General features: G+C 45.4%; 1 protein-coding gene across 2 annotated transcripts in view; it reads left to right on the top strand.

The window, feature by feature from the left end:
- Window positions 1–16660, top strand: part of LOC141117058 (serine protease inhibitor A6-like) — a 65897-nt gene that overhangs the window by 30147 nt on the left and 19090 nt on the right. For both annotated transcript variants that reach the window (XM_073609661.1, XM_073609662.1), the window contains exon 3: window positions 12330–12600. In XM_073609661.1, the coding sequence (XP_073465762.1) occupies window positions 12330–12600 (271 nt within the window). The remainder of the gene's footprint in view (window positions 1–12329; window positions 12601–16660) is intronic.

The following is a 16660-nucleotide window of genomic DNA, read 5'->3' as shown; positions in this document are numbered from 1 at the left end:
GATCGGATTTTCCGACAACTTTGTGTGACCGTGTGTATGCAAAACAAGTTTGAGCCAACATCCGTCGGAAAAAATCCTAGGATTATGTTGTCGGAATGTCCGAACAAAGTCCGACCGTGTGTACGGGGCATCACTGTAAATACTGTAGCTAATAGAACTAATAGGATCAGAAGAACACCAGCAATTTTCTTCAGGTAGCTTTAGGTGCACACTGTGCAGAGGACGCACTACACTAACTGTAAATACTGTAGCTGCCTGCCTGTGGTATTAATAGGATCAGAAGAACACCACTAATTTTCTTCAGGTAGCTTTAGGTGCACAGTGTGCAGGGGACGCACTAAACTAAATTGTAAATACTGCAGCTGCCTGTGGTACTGTACTAATGAGATCAGAAGAACACCACTAATTTTCTTCAGGTAGCTTTAGGTGCACACTGTGCAGAGGACGCACTACACTAACTTGTAAATACTACAGCTGCCTGTGGTACTGTACAAATAGGATCAGAAGAACACCACTAATTTTCTTCAGGTAGCTTTAGGTGCACACTGTGCAGAGGACGCACTACACTAACTTGTAAATACTACAGCTGCCTGTGGTACTGTACTAATAAGATCAGAAGAACACCACTAATTTTCTTCAGGTAGCTTTAGGTGCACACTGTGCAGAGGACGCACTACACTAACTTGTAAATACTACAGCTGCCTGTGGTACTGTACTAATAAGATCAGAAGAACACCACTAATTTTCTTCAGGTAGCTTTAGGTGCACATTGTGCAGAGGACGCACTACACTAACTTGTAAATACTACAGCTGCTTGTGGTAATGTACTAATAGGATCAGAAGAACACCACTAATTTTCTTCAGGTAGCTTTAGGTGCACACTGTGCAGAGGACGCACTAAACTAACTTGTAAATACTGCAGCTGCCTGCGGTACTGTACTAATAGGATCAGAAGAACACCACTAATTTTCTTCAGGTAGCTTTAGGTGCACACTGTGCAGAGGACGCACTACACTAACTTGTAAATACCACAGATGCCTGTGGTACTGTACTAATAAGATCAGAAGAACACCACTAATTTTCTTCAGGTAGCTTTAGGTGCACACTGTGCAGAGGACGCACTACACTAACTTGTAAATACTACAGCTGCCTGTGGTACTGTACTAATAAGATCAGAAGAACACCACTAATTTTCTTCAGGTAGCTTTAGGTGCACATTGTGCAGAGGACGCACTACACTAACTTGTAAATACTACAGCTGCTTGTGGCAATGTACTAATAGGATCAGAAGAACACCACTAATTTTCTTCAGGTAGCTTTAGGTGCACACTGTGCAGAGGACGCACTAAACGAACTTGTAAATAATGCAGCTGCCTGCGGTACTGTACTAATAGGATCAGAAGAACACCACTAATTTTCTTCAGGTAGCTTTAGGTGCACACTGTGCAGAGGACACACTAAACTAACTTGTAAATACTGCAGCTGCCTGTAGTACTGTACTAATAGGATCAGAAAAACACCACTAATTTTCTTCAGGTAGCTTTAGGTGCACACCGTGCAGAGGACGGACTACACTAACTTGTAAATGCTGCAACTGCCTGCGGTACTGTACTAATAGGATCAGAAAAACACCACTAATTTTCTTCAGGTAGCTTTAGGTGCACACTGTGCAGAGGACGCACAACACTAACTGTAAATACTGTAGCTAATAGGACTAATAGGATCAGAAGAACACCAGCAATTTTCTTCAGGTAGCTTTAGGTGCACACTGTGCAGAGGACGCACTACACTAACTGTAAATACTGTAGCTGCCTGCCTGTGGTATTAATAGGATCAGAAGAACACCACTAATTTTCTTCAGGTAGCTTTAGGTGCACAGTGTGCAGGGGACGCACTAAACTAAATTGTAAATGCTGCAACTGCCTGCGGTACTGTACTAATAGGATCAGAAGAACACCACTAATTTTCTTCAGGTAGCTTTAGGTGCACACTGTGGAGAGGACGCACAACACTAACTGTAAATACTGTAGCTAATAGGACTAATAGGATCAGAAGAACACCAGCAATTTTCTTCAGGTAGCTGTAAATACTGTAAAAACACCTGCCTGCCTGTCAGTAGTAGGAAGGGAATAACAGGAACGGATCTAGCTAAACTGAATACAGTGTATATATATATATATATATATATATATATATATATATATATATATATATATATATATATATATATATATAATATCTAGGATGTATATATATATACGCAATACACTGTAAGTGCAGCTAACTGACTCGCCTGCCTACTCTATCTAACTTAAATCAAATGACACTGTCTCTCTGTCTATCTATCTCTCTCTCAACGCTGGAACACACTACACAGGGCCGCCGTGCAGGCGGCCTTATATAGTGTGGGGCGTGTACTAAACCCCCTGAGCCATAATTGGCCAAAGCCACCTTGGCTTTGGCCAATTACAGCTCTCTGTACAGACGGCGCTGTGATTGGCCAAGCATGCGGGTCATAGTTCATGCTTGGCCAATCATCAGCCAGCAATGCACTGCGATGCCGCAGTGAATTATGGGCCATGACGCACCACTCGAATTTGGTGCGAATGGCCCATATCATTCAGAATTCGGCAAACGACCGAACAGGCAATGTTCAAGTCGAACATGCGTTCAATTCGACTACGAAGTTCATCCCTACTGCTAGCACAGAAGCTGTTAGTCACAAGAACAGTTCCATGCACACTGACAATACAGGCTCAGTCTAGGGCAGTGATGGCGAACCCTGGCACCCCAGATGTTTTGGAACTACATTTCCCATGATGCTCCACTACACTGCAGAGTGCATTAGCATCGTGGGAAATGTAGTTCCAAAACATCTGGGGTGCCAAGGTTCGCCATCACTGGTCTAGGGGATGTCAAACAAAACCAAGGAAATGTCAAAGCTCAACTTACCATCTATCCTGCGACCAACCAAGTTATCCTGTCTAGCAATATGGGTTTAGTCTGCACACATTTGCAAATACATACGTAAGCTACAGAGCCCTGTCAAGGCAACCCATTTTCTGTAGTCCCAACTTAAAAATTTGAGAGCCTCCACAGTGGAAGCACTGTTGAGGCAACGCAGTGGATACCTTTGCTGCCATAGTGATATGTGCTGGGTGTCCAGTGTGCCCCTGTGCCTTTAAGGAGGGTTGGGCTCCCTCCAGGCTCACCTACCCTCTACCTATCCATTATAATGCATGTGCTTCCACTGTGGAGGCTCTCAAAATTTAGAGTTAGGACTACAGAAAACAGGGTGCCTTGATGGGACTCTGTAGCTTATGCGTGTAATTGCAAATGTGTGCAAACTAAACCTCCGTTTTTAATTATTGTCAGACAGGATAATTTGGTTGGTTGCAGGCTGGTTGGTAAGTTGAGCTTGGAAATTTCTTTGGTTTTGTTTGACATGCATCGCTCTTAAAGTGCTCCTTGCTGTGGAGGCCAGTTATAGGTGGGAGGATAGCCAGGGTCATGCACAGGAGAGCAGAGAAAAACAGTTCATTAAACAAGCCAGGGTCAAATCAGGAGGCTGGCAGAAGACAGGTCCAGGGGCAAGCCGAATCGTTAAGAGGTATTCACAGCAAGGTTTCACAGGAACAAATGCACTAAAGAAACCAAGATCAGCCAGCAATCACAGAGGGTAACTAGCTCCCTTATAAAGGCCGCTTGGCGCCAATCCGGGCTGAGAACATGCACATCAGTGCACTTGCACATACCCATCTCACATACCCATCTCCTGCACATCCATTATGCTCCAGACAGGTACTCTTTATTTTTTTTTCAAATAGCAATTTTTTAAAATAAAAAAGCAGGTAAATAGACAAGAAGTTGAAACTGTAATACACAAACTTCATTATAACGGCAGTAGAACCAGTATATACCAAGTAACAGTAAACAGTGAAATAGACAGTAGGGGATCATTGCTGACTCCACATGCAAGCTGCTAGATGTCAAATAGGGTCTGCTATGGGCCACAGTAGAACCCAAAAAAAGAGGAAAAGTAAACAGAAAGAGAGAATAATTAGAAAGAAGAATGAAAGAAAACTACACAAGAGGGAGAGATGGGGGAGGGGGTGAGTAAGGGGGGGGTGGGGGGGCTCAACCAACTGCTCAGGGCGGATCTTCTTGCCGGTGCCACTCCTCCCAAACCTTGTCATGCATTTCCAGCCTGTCCTGTAATCTGGCTGTCATTTTTTCCATGAGCTCTATATCTATTATTCTAGTATACAAATCTGCCTGGGAGGGTGGGGAGTGCCGTTTCCAGTGGAGGGCAACCAGGCATCTTGCAGCTGTTAGGACATGTCTAAGCAGTTTTTTGGAATGTTTGGGGATCTGCAGGGGTGAAACCCCTAAGAGGAATGATTTTGGGGTCTTGGGAACCTGTACTCCAAGAAGGCGGGACAATAAAAGCTGTGTTTCCGTCCAGAAAGGCACTATCTTGGGGCAGCTCCAGTAAATGTGATAGAGGGTCCCCTTGGCTCCCTGACAGTGCCAACACCTATCTGAGCTAGAGGGATAGATAGCGTGGAGCACATCTGGTGTCAGGTACCAAAAATAGAGGATTTTATAAGCGTTCTCTTTGTAGAGCGTGAAAAAAGAGCTTTTTGCTGCCTGAGACCAGATCGTCTGCCATGTCGCCTCTGGGATTTCTTCTACTAGTACTTTTTCCCAGTGAAGCATATATGAATGCTTACCCTGGGTAGGGATGGAGTAAGAGTTTAGCAGCCGGTATATGTCAGAAATCAAACCTCGGTGTGCGGATCCCTCCATCACCAGGTTCTCAAAGGAGGTTGGCGCAGAGAATTGGAGATTCGGGGCGAAAGATTGAGCGTAGTGAAGTATTTGCAAATACCCATAAAACACCTGGCGAGGTAAGTCATATTTATTCTGGAGTTCAGTAAATGAGAGCACTTTGCGTGATCTAGGGTCCACCAGGTGGCCAAAATGGAATAAATTCTGTGTCACCCAGCGGGAAGACATCTGAAGTGTGAGACCAGCAGCCACCCTGGGGTTGTAGAGGAAGGAGGTCGGGAGTGATTTTTCTGAGCCAAGTCTATGTGCACGGGATAGTCTGTGCCAGAGTGACCTGAGATGGAACATAGGTCCCAAAAGTCGGGCTGAGTCTACCTCCGCATTCGCATTCCAGAGCAAACCAATTGAGTGTGTGGGCACGAGCCATATCTTTTAAATTTCTGTCCATGTTGTAGGACCGTTGGGGAAACCAGGAGGTCAAGGCATGCAGCTGAGTTGCTTGGTAGTATTTTATTAAGTCAGGAAATGCCAGCCCCCCGTCGGAACAAGACGCCATCAGGACTGAGCGGGCTATTCTATGTCACCTATAGTTCCAGACAAAGTGCACCAAGTCCACCTGGAGTCTTCTCAAGTCTGCATACGAGACTGGGATGGGCAGTGTCTGGAAGAGATAGAGGAGTTGGGGAGAATGGTCATCTTCACAGAGGCCACCCTCCCCAAGAGAGATATGTGGTGGACCTTCCATTTCTGTAGAAGGTCTCTTATGGAACGGAACAGGGGGGGAAGTTTGCCTGGTATAGAGTGGCATAAGACGGAGTAATCTGAACCCCCAAATATTTCAGGGCTGACGTCTTCCAGTAGTAGGGGAAGCACTGCTGCAGGTGTTGCACATCTGCTGCTGGGATGTTAATTGGGAGAGCCTCCGATTTAGTTGCATTTATTTTATAGCCAGAGAGGGATTTATAGAGATCGAGTTCAGCATGTAGGTTGGGCAGTGAGGTACTAGGCTGGGTCAGGGTGAGTATGATATTGTCTGCGAAAAGTGCTAATTTAAACTCCCTTCTTCACACCGGGACCCCTCGCATATCCAGATTTCTACGAATGGACGCCGCCAGGGGCTCCACACACAGCGCAAACAGTAATGGTGAGAGTGGGCACCCCTGGCGGGTCCCATTCGCTATCGGAAAGGTGGGGGACAGAGCGAAAGGAGTCTTAACCTGGGACGTGGGATTAGTGTATAAGTGATGGATGGCCTGTAGGAAGGGGTCCTGGAACCCCATGTGTCTCAACGTGGTGAACAGGAAAGGCCAGCCTAGGTGATCAAAGGCTTTTTCCAATCTCTGTTCACCACATCTATTAGGTCGATGGCCCATCTTGTATTGTCCCCCGCTTGACAGAGGAGGACAAAACCCACCTGATCCTTATGTATTAAGGAGGGCAGTATCAGGTTTAGACGTATCGAGAGGAGCTTGGTGAAGATTTTCAGATCAGAGTTTAGTAGTGCTATCGGCCTATAGCTAGCGCACAGAGATGGGTCCTTATCAGGTTTGGGGATCAGTGTGAGAAACGACCTTTGCATGTCTGAGGGAATAGGGGTTAGCTGAAGAAAGCCATTGAACAGTTTACACATATGTGGTAGGAGAATGGGGAGGAATGATTTGTAATATTCATAAGGGGAGGCCATCTGGGCCAGAGGATTTATGCGTAGGCAGGGTCTTGATGGTGGCCGTCAGTTCCTCAACCGTGATAGATGCATTAAGGGAAAGGAGGTCCGAGGTCTGAAGGCTGGGAATTCCACTGCGTTCCAGATACTGGTGCAGGCGATCGGTCAGGTCAGGGGAGGGAGGGTCATGTGGGATTTCAGGGTCGCTGTATAGAGCCATGTAGACAATATTTTTTAGATTGGACGGGGATGTTTGTAGACAGAGCTCCAGGGCCCTGAGATCTCTTTCAGCTTGCAATTTAGAGGCTTTCGCATCTATTTTCATGGCCGAGGAGATCACTTTACAACGCCCCCTGAGGACCGCCTTGTGAGCTTCCCAGAGAGTGGAAGGGGAGACATTGGGGGTGTCATTTTCAAGAAAATAGTGTTTCAGTGTGGACTCTAATTCCGTTTTGGAGGGGAGGTGTTGGAGAAGGAAATTATTCAATTGCCAATGGCATGGTTTGCGATTAGGGGCGCCTAGCTCCAGGGTCATAAGTAGGGAAGGGCTATCTGTTCGAGTCGAACATGAGTTCAACTCAAACATTGGCTGTTCGCCCGTTCGCCGAAAAGCGAACATTTATGGGGTGTTCGCTGCAAATTTGAAAAGCTGCGGAACACCCTTTAAAAGGCAATGGGAGAAATCTGAAGTGCTAATTTTAAAGGTTAATATGCAAGTTATTGTCATAAAAAGTGTTTGGGGACCCGGGTCCTGCCCCAGGGGACATGGATCAATGCAAAAAAAAGTTTTAAAAACATCATTTTTTTGGGGAGCAGTGATTTTAATAATGCTTAAAGTGAAACAATAAAAGTGAAATATTCCTTTAAATTTCGTACCTGGGGGGTGTCTATAGTATGCCTGTAAAGTAACGCATGTTTCTCGTGTTTATAACAGTCTGAGAGCAAAATGACATTTCTAAAGGAAAAAAAATCATTTAACCACTTGACCACTGGGCACTTAAACCCCCTTCCTAACAGACCAATTTTCAGCTTTCGGTGCTCTCACATTTTGAATGACAATTACTCAGTCATGCAGCATTGTATTTATATGAAATTTTTGTCCTTTTTTTCACACAAGTAGAGCTTTCTTTTGGTGGTATTTAATCACCACTGGGTTTTTAATTTTTTGCGCTATAAAAGAAAAAAGACCGAAAATTCTGTAAAAAAAATGAATTTTTCTTTGTTTCTGTTATAAAATTTTGCAAATTAGTAATTTTTCTTCATAAATTTTGGGCAAAATTTATACTACTACATATCTTTGGTAAAAATAACCCAAATTGGTGTAAATTATTTGGTCTTTGTGAAAGTTATAGAGTCCACAAGCTATGGTGCCAATCTCTGAAAATTGATCACACCTGATGTACTGACGGCTTATCTCATTTCTTGAGACCCTAACAAGCCAGGAAAGTACAAATACCCCCCGAATGACCCCTTTTTGGAAAGTAGACATTCCAAGGTATTTACTAAGAGGCATGGTGAGTTTTTTGAAGTTGTAATTTTTTCCCACAATTCTTTGCAAAATCAAGATTTTTTTTTTCTTTTTTTTTTCACAAATATGTTATATTAGCTGGTTATTTTTCACACACAGCATATGCATAGCACAAAGTACACCCCAAAACACATTCTACTACTCCTCCTGAGTATGGTGATACCACATGTGTGAGACTTTTTACACAGTGTGGCCACATACAGAGGCGCAACAAGCATGCAGCATCGCCAGGCGTTCTTGGAGCATAAATTACACATCTAATTTTTTGACTACCTCTTACATTTTTGAAGTCCCTGGAGAACCAGGACAATGGAAAAGCCCAAAAAATGACCCCATTTTGGAAAGAAAACAACCCAATGTATAATCTATGAGGCATAATGAGTCTTTTGAACATGTCATTTTTTTCTACAAGTTTTTGGAAAATGTGTAAAGAAAATGAAATCGCATTTTTTTTTACACAAAGTTGTCCATTTATACAATATTTCTAACACACAGCATGTACATACCAAAAATTACACCCCAAAATAGATTCTTCTACTCCTCCTGAGTATGGTGATACCACATGTGGGAGACTTTTACACAGCCTGGCCATATAGAGAGGCCCAACATGCAGGGAGCACCGTAAGGTGTTCTAGGGGCATAAGTTTCAAATCTAATTTGACTACCTATTACATTTTGTGAGGCACTGTAGTGGCATGGATATGGCATGGATGAGAACTGAAAAAAATCCACACCAGACCCTTATCTGAGCACGCAACCTGGCAGGCTGCAGGAAAAGAGGGGGGGACGAGAGAACGCCCCCCTTCCTGTAACGTACCAGGCCACATGCCCTCAACATGGGGAGGATGTCCCCATGTTGATGGGGACAAGGGCCTCATCCCCACAACCCTTGCCCAGTGGTTGTGGGGGTCTGCGGGTGGGGGGCTTATCGGAATCTGGAATCCTGGCGCCACCTGTAAAAATCTACAGTAGAGTGACAAAGGAACTCTAGAAGGGTGAACCTATGGGGGGGACTAGTGATCAGAAGGGTAAACACTCTCAAGTCTTCAGTAGGAAGCGCCCAATAAACAAAACAGATAATGGGCAGGTGGCCTAAGGGGATTGCAAATGAGTCAGGTAAGTGGATGTACATGCCATAGCCATGGCTGTCAAGGAAGTAAAACTTGCAGCCGTCAGCCATGTTTAGGTTTACCAGCTCTGCGGGGGAATCCTGGCCCCGGGAGCGTTTGGCCTGGGGGACCTTCTGTCAAGCTGTGGGTGGTGGTGTGGCCACTAAGTCCCATTCCTGAAGACGGGGGACAGGTATCTCCATGGTGTCACAGAAAGCATCCACGTCCTCAGGATAGCATAGCACAGCTGACTGTCCTTGCCGCCAGGCTGTAAGACTGAAAGGGAATCCCCAACGGTAAACTATGTCGTTTTCCTGCAGCGAGAGGAGGAGGGGTTGAAGGAGTCTGCGTTTCTGCAAGGTGATCCAAGAGAGGTCCGGGTACAGCTGAATCTGTGCATTGCCAAAGACCACCTTCCTGATAGTGCGGGCTTTATGCATGATGTCCTCTTTCAAGGGGTAGGAGTGGACCCTGCAGATGACATTACAAGGTCTAGAGGCAGGGCCCTTGGGTCATGGTGTGCCTGATCCATCTCAATGGGTTTATTCGGGGGTTCGTCCAGGAGGTCGTTGAATAGAGTTTGCAGGATGTCATGCAGATCTTCAGGGCCCTCCGATTTAGGCAGACCCCTGACATGGATGTTGTTTCTGCACCCCCTATTGTCCAGGTCCTCCACGTGGCACTGCATGTCTCTGAGCATCATGCGATGGTCAGCCCCTTGTAGTTGAGATGCGGTGCACCGCCAGCTTGGTTTCTTGTATTTCCTCCTCTACTACCTCCACTCTGTCTGAAAGATGTTTAAAGTTAGTGTGAAGTACTTGAATCTCAGCTCGGCAGGCAGATTTAACCTCCTCAATAAGTAGCTTAAAGTCCTCTTTGGTTGGTATGGCTTGAAAGTAAGCTTGCCAGGGGGGATTCTGCTGGAGGTGGGGGTCCATCTCCAGTTGGTGCTGTGAAAGGTGTGATGGAGAGGGTGGCTGCTGCAGATGTAGGGAGGCTGTGTTCTGGGCCTGCGCCCAGGGCCGCATATGGGGGTCCCACGGGTCATTCCATGCTGGGGGCTTTGGTGGAGAGAGGGGTCTGTTTGTCCGCCCCTCTATAGGAGCCAAGGCCTGGGAGCTGGCTGCCTGGGCATAGGAAATTGTGTGATCTGCCCCCCATTCAACAGATCTGGGGTCTCTGGGATGAGACTGCCTCTGCGGTTGGGGGGGAGCAGGGGCAGGGTGGTATGCCTGCTGAGGCATGTATCCTCCATGTTGCCCTGTCTGCAGGGGTCCTGGGGCCTGGATATGTGCAGGATCTGGCAGAGGGGAAAAATCTTCTGAGCTCTCAAAGGAGTAGGGGAGTCAGGGCCCCCTGTAGATAGGCCCGGATCTGAGGCCGTGCGCAGCAGCCGTGGGAATGCCTCAGTGCACTGTGTGTATGTGGCTGCTGTGAGGCCTGGTGGGGAGTGCCGCAACTCGTGTGGCGTCACCGTCTAAGAGGCATGGAGCAGGGGTAGACTCACCGCACCTGGTGCCAGGGTTGTGGCCCGGATGTTCCCACTGTAGAGCCAGGTGGGCTCCGTGGATGGGTCAGAGACTGGGAGCTCAGTGGCAGTGGAGACCGCATAGAGGAGGTGGAGGCGGCCAGCGCCATCTTGTCCGCCCCACCGAGTAGCATGGGAGGCAGCGAAAAGTACTCTCTGAAAGTCGCAGAGGAGCCGGGAGGAGGCCGGGAGGAGCGGGTTCTCCTGGCACCTCCTATAAATGAGCGGAAGAAATCCCCCTAAAAGGCCGTGGAGCTGTGGGCTGAAGGAGAGCTAAGACCTCAGGCTTCCATACAGGGCAGCTTCCGGTCACGCCCCCCCGACAGGTACTCTTTATGGAGGGATCGGGGGTCCTAAGGACCCCAAATGCCTCCATAGCACTTAAAAGTATTCAAAACACCAAGTTTGGCTGTTTTTCTTTTAAAATCTGGCGCCTTTAAGCCTTCTGTAAACTGGAAGTAATGTCATGTAGACACGTGCACTGCCGAAAAATATGTTCGTTTTCATTTTCGTTTAATTTGTTTTTTTTTGGTTTTTGGGTCATTCGTTATGATCGCAATTCGTAAATTTGAAAATTCATAAATTCGAAAATAAGAAAGAAAATCCGAAAATTCGAAAGAATAACTAACTAACTAACTAATAATACCTAACTATTAAATTATAGATACAGTATTGGAGTTTCCTTTCAAATGTGGCTGTTAGTGAACGTAACAAATTTATCCGAAGTTACAAATTATCCGAAATAACGAATGCTACATCTAAACGAATGGAACAGAACAAAATAATAATAATAAAACGTTTTTTATTATTATTATTTATTATTATTAATTAATAGCGGCATTCGTTATTTTGGATAATTCATAACTTTGGATAAATTCATATTTGTTATGTTCACTAACAGCCAAATTTAAAAAGAAATTCCAATACTTATAATTTAATAGTTAGTAATAGTTGAGTTATTCTTAGTTAGTTATTATTTCAAATTTTCGGGTTTTTGGATTATCGAATTTAGAATTTCCGAATTTCCGAATTTATGAATTTTTGAACTTTTGAATATTCTGAAAAATTAGTTTAATGGGTTTTCATTAATTCGGATATTTCCAAATTAATGAATTTGTTGAAATTTGTTAAAAAAATTAATTTAGAACAAAACTAATTGCACATGTCTAATGTCATGACATTGCTTCCGGGTTATTAGATCCGAGACCCAATCAAAGCCTATTCCAGCTTCATTCGGGTCTCCGGCCAGCCAGCGGACATATCGTCTGGTCGCTCGGGCCTCCCCGTGGAAGGGAAGAGCTTGGGAGAGACTTGTGGAAGGTGGGGGGAAGGTCCCCTTCCGCTCCTTGGGATAACAGCCAAGCAGCTTTTTAGCCGCATCGGTTGTTATCCCAAGAAAGCCAACCGTCGGCTCTAAAAAACGGTACGGGGGGGTCATGCGTGCAGCTGCAGGCATCTCCCCAGTACAAACCCTTCAAGCTGAGGCCGCATATTTTCATCTAATTGTCAGGAAGGGCTTAACGAGACAAAACATGGGAAATGTGCAGGTATTGTTGAGATATATTGAATATGCTTTTTTTTTCCAGACATTTGCTTTAATGCCACGAGCATGTTTTAATTTGGGGCATCAAATCTAATAATTTCAGTTTATTTATCCAATCACCAGAGATTTTATTGGATTTAAAACACATGCATGTTTTATGTTATTAGGAGAATGGCAGGTCACTTTTAATGCAGCATTTACAAGTACCCGGAAGTTCAAGGTTGAGAAGAACACAACGGTGGATGTTCCAATGATGCGTCGAACGGGTCAGTACAACAATTACGATGATACAAAGCTTCCTTGTACAGTGGTGGAGCTTCCATACAAGGATAAAGCATCCATGATTATCGCCATGGCTGAGCCGGGCAAGATCCATGAGGTAGAGCAAGGATTGTCTGCTGAGACCATACAACGATGGAGGACATCATGGAGTAAAACGTAAGAGGAGAACACTGCAGGCCAATGTACAAAAAAAACGAAACTTTGTTTACATGTTTATTCAAACTTAAAAACCATTTTTATATAATTGCATAACATGTATCTATATTCTGACATGCCATATGCCAGCTGAATATGGAAATAAAACTTGCTGGGCGTGCATGTATACACTCATTTAGCTTACAGGAGAAAGACAGCCCAAGATTTAGCAGTGATGTGATGTTGACTAGTATCCTAAAGGGTAGGAGGGAGGCAGAACAAGAACAGGAAGGAGGTGGGAGAAGGGCAAACAAAAGGAAAGACAAAGGGAAGCAGAAGGTGGAACAAGGGCAGGCAGGTCAAAGTCAGGCAGGGGATGGTAAAATGGCCTGCAGGAGGCAGGACAAAGACAATTAGAAGGTTTGACAAGGACAGGCCAGAGGCAAAACAAAAGCAAGCAGAATGTGTGACAAGGGCAGACAGGAGGCAGGTCAAATGTAGACAGAAGGCTGAAAAGGGCCAGGCAGGAAGCAGGACAAGAGCAAGGAGGATAAGGGAAAAGGGCTAGCAGGAGGAAGAACAAAGGCAGGCAGGAGCCAGGACAAAGACAGGCAGAAGGCTGAACAAGGGTAGACAGGAGAAAGGACAAAGGCAGGCAGGAGTCATGGCAAAGGCATTCAGATGGGGGGAAAAGAGCAAACAGGAGGAAGGACAAAGGTAGGCAGTTTGTTGAACAAGGGCAGACAGGGGGAAGGACAATGGCTTTCACATGGTGGGACAAGGGCAGGAAGGAGGCATGACAAAGGCATGCAGAAGGTGGGACAAGGGCAGGCAGGAGGAAGGACATGGACAGGCAAACGGTTGAACAAGGACAGGCAGGAGGAAGGACAAAAGCATTCAGATGGTAGGGCAAGGGCAGGCAGGAGGCATGACAAAGGCAGGCAGAAGGTGAGACAAAGGCAGGGAGGAGGCAGGGCAAAGGCTGGCAGTAGGCTGAACAAGGACATGCAGGAGGCATGACAAAGGCAGGCAGAAGGTGAGAAAAGGGCAGACAGAAAGCATGACAAAGGCTTTCAGATAGTGGGACAAGGGCAGGCAGGAGGGATGATAAAGGCATGCAGAGGGTGTGACAAGGGCAGGCAGGAGGCAAAAAAAAGGCAGGACGTTGCAACGGGCAAGGGCAGGGCCCACAGGCATGATGTGAAGCTTTGATGCCATTGGATCATTATGACAATCAGGCAGCTGGCATTGTCAAAGAGGTCGGGAATTACAGCCTCTGTGTTTTTTTCCTTGACAGGTTTATTTTTTTTAAACTGGCCGTGCACATTACATTCTAATTATACAATCTTATTTAGATCTACCAAAAATGTTGTGGGGAAAGCTATAACTTGGTTATGGATTGAATGGCTTGTTTAGGTAAGCCTCCGCACTACATAGTTGTATTTAATGCTTAATTCCAGTACTGCAGGGCCTGGCAGTGTAAAAATGAAACATTAAATTGGACATTAAATCTGGAGAAGATTGTGCAGAGGTTGTACAATCCGATTCTAATGCATGTGACTCGCCATCAAAGTATCAGCAACAATTCTAGGGTGAGGATCTGCCTAAATAATCCATTCAGTTTATATCCCTCTCACTGCAAGTTTAACCACTTCAGCTCCGGAAGGTTTTACCCCCTTCATGACCATTTTTTGCTATTCGGCACTGCGCTACTTTAAATGGTAATTGTTCGGTCATGCAATGATGTACTCCAGGGGTCTTCAAACTACGGCCCTCCAGTTGTTCAGGAACTACAATTCCCATCATGCCGAGTCATGTCTGTGAATGTCAGAGTTTTACAATGCCTCATGGGATGTGTAGTTCTGCAACAGCTGGGGGGCCGTAGTTTGAGGATCCCTGATGTACTCAAACAAAATTTATATCATTTATATCATTTTGTCCCTACAAATAGAGATTTCTTTTGGTGAAATTTAATCACCACTGGGTTTTTTATTTTTTGCGCTATAAACAAAAAAAAAGAGCATAACGTTTTAAAAAAAAAATATATTTTTTACTTCCTGTTATAAAACAAATATCAAATTGTTTTTTTTTTAAAATAAGAACAAATTTTTCATTTAGGCCAAAATGTATTCTGCTACATGTCTTTGGTAAAAAAGAAAAAAAAAATCCCAATGAGAATGTATATTGATTGGTTTGCATGAAAGGTATAGAGTCTACAAACTATGGTTCAGTATACAGTATATAGTGGAATTTTTATTTTTTGTATATACTAGTAATGGCCGCTTATAGTGGGACAACGGGAAATCTGATACTAACTGACACTTTCTGGAAACTGGCTAACTGCCACTGACATCACCAGTGACACTAATACAGTGATTAGTGCTAATACTATACACTGTCACTGTACTAATGACACTGGCTGGGAAAAGGGTTAAAGGGTAAGTTCACCTTTACAGAAAAATCTTACACAGGACCCCCTCCTCACCCCCCCTAGGCCAGCTGACCTGGAGTGTCCTCACGGGTCCGGGGCTTAGAAATCCCCTCAGCATAATCTTCAACATGTGCCCCATCAGGAGGTAACATTCTAATTGTTTGTCGCCGTCACATGGGCAGCGATCAGAACCTGCGTAGCCCGTCCTGTCAGTGGGGAAGAGGAAGAGAGAAAGCCGAGGGGATTTCTAAGCCCGGGACCCGTGAGCTATTCCGCGGCTCATAACGGGAGATCGCCATGCTCCAGGTCAGCGGGACTGAGGGGTGGGGGGGCCGGGAGGGGTGAGGAGGGGGTCCTGTTTAAGTTCACCTTACAGATTTTTCTGTAAAGGTGAACTTACACTTTAACTATATTTACTGTGTGGTGCTTTACTGCTTTGCAGTAAAAAAAAAAAGTCACATCACCGCTGTCAGAAGAAAGCTTTGTGTGGTTTACATGCACACAGCTCTCTCCTGTAACTCGTTCTGACGATCGGCGGGGGACATAAATCATTGGGTGGGAATTGGACGGATTCAAGCCTCTAGGGTGTGCAATACCACATTTGGCCAGAGGTGCGGGGGGTGTCGGTGACACTCGGAGCCGCTCGGAGACCTCTCAGAGCAGCTCGAAGACACTCGGAAACACTCAGTTTCTGAGTGCCTCCGAGCGTCCCTGAGCATCTCTGAGTGTTTCTGTGTGTATCAGAGAATCTCCGAGTGTTTCCGAGTGTCTCTGGTGCCCCCCCACCTTTGGCCACATGCGGTACAGCATACAATAACAGTTACTGTGGAATGGATTATCTGAGTTTCCATGGAATCCTATGGGTAAACTCGCTTTGATATACGAGTGCTTTGGATTACAAGCATTCTTTTGGAACTAATTATGCTCATAATCCAAGATACCACTGTACCACTGTACCAATGTACCTTGGATTACGAGCATAATTTGTTCCAGAAGAATGCTTGTAATCCAAAGCACTCGTATATCAAAGCGAGTTTCCCCATAGGAAATAATGGAAACTAAGATAATCCATTCCACAGCCACTGCTTGTCTATAAGTACAGCATGTGGCCAGAGGTGCAGGGGTGCTAGAGACACTCGGAAACACTCGGAGACACTCAGAGATGCTTGGAGACACTTGGGAACTGAATGTTTCCTGAGTGTTTCCGAGTGTCTCCGAGCGTTTTTGAGCATCTCCGAGTGTCTCCAAGCATCACCGGCGCCCCCGCACCTCTGTCCAAATGCGGTACTGCACACCCCAGCAACATGAATCCTGCTCATCTTGCGAGACAGCGCTCACAAAGCGAGTCAAGATTTATTTTTTTAAACAGCACGTTTTGCGAAATGCTCGTAAACCGCGTTACTCGCAATCCGAGGTTCCACTGTACATGATTCTGTGCAGCCGTCCCGCACTGCAGCAGTAAAACTACAGTTTGCGGTCGGCAAGTAGTTAATGATAAATTGTCGTGTTGTCTTTCTAATGCTGGGTCATGTATGGCCCTACAATTGTTTTGGTGGATCAGCAGCTCTATGGGGGTCTCAGCTGCAGTGCGGTGAATAGAAAAGGTGGTTGAAGTTTTTATCCCAATGATTGTTGCAGCTATTACTATTT

This window comes from Aquarana catesbeiana, linkage group LG13 (assembly GCF_042186555.1).
Source record: "Aquarana catesbeiana isolate 2022-GZ linkage group LG13, ASM4218655v1, whole genome shotgun sequence".
Lineage (NCBI taxonomy): Eukaryota > Metazoa > Chordata > Amphibia > Anura > Ranidae > Aquarana > Aquarana catesbeiana.
Note: the sequence above shows the minus strand (reverse complement) of the source record. Positions and strands in the feature narration are given on the sequence as shown.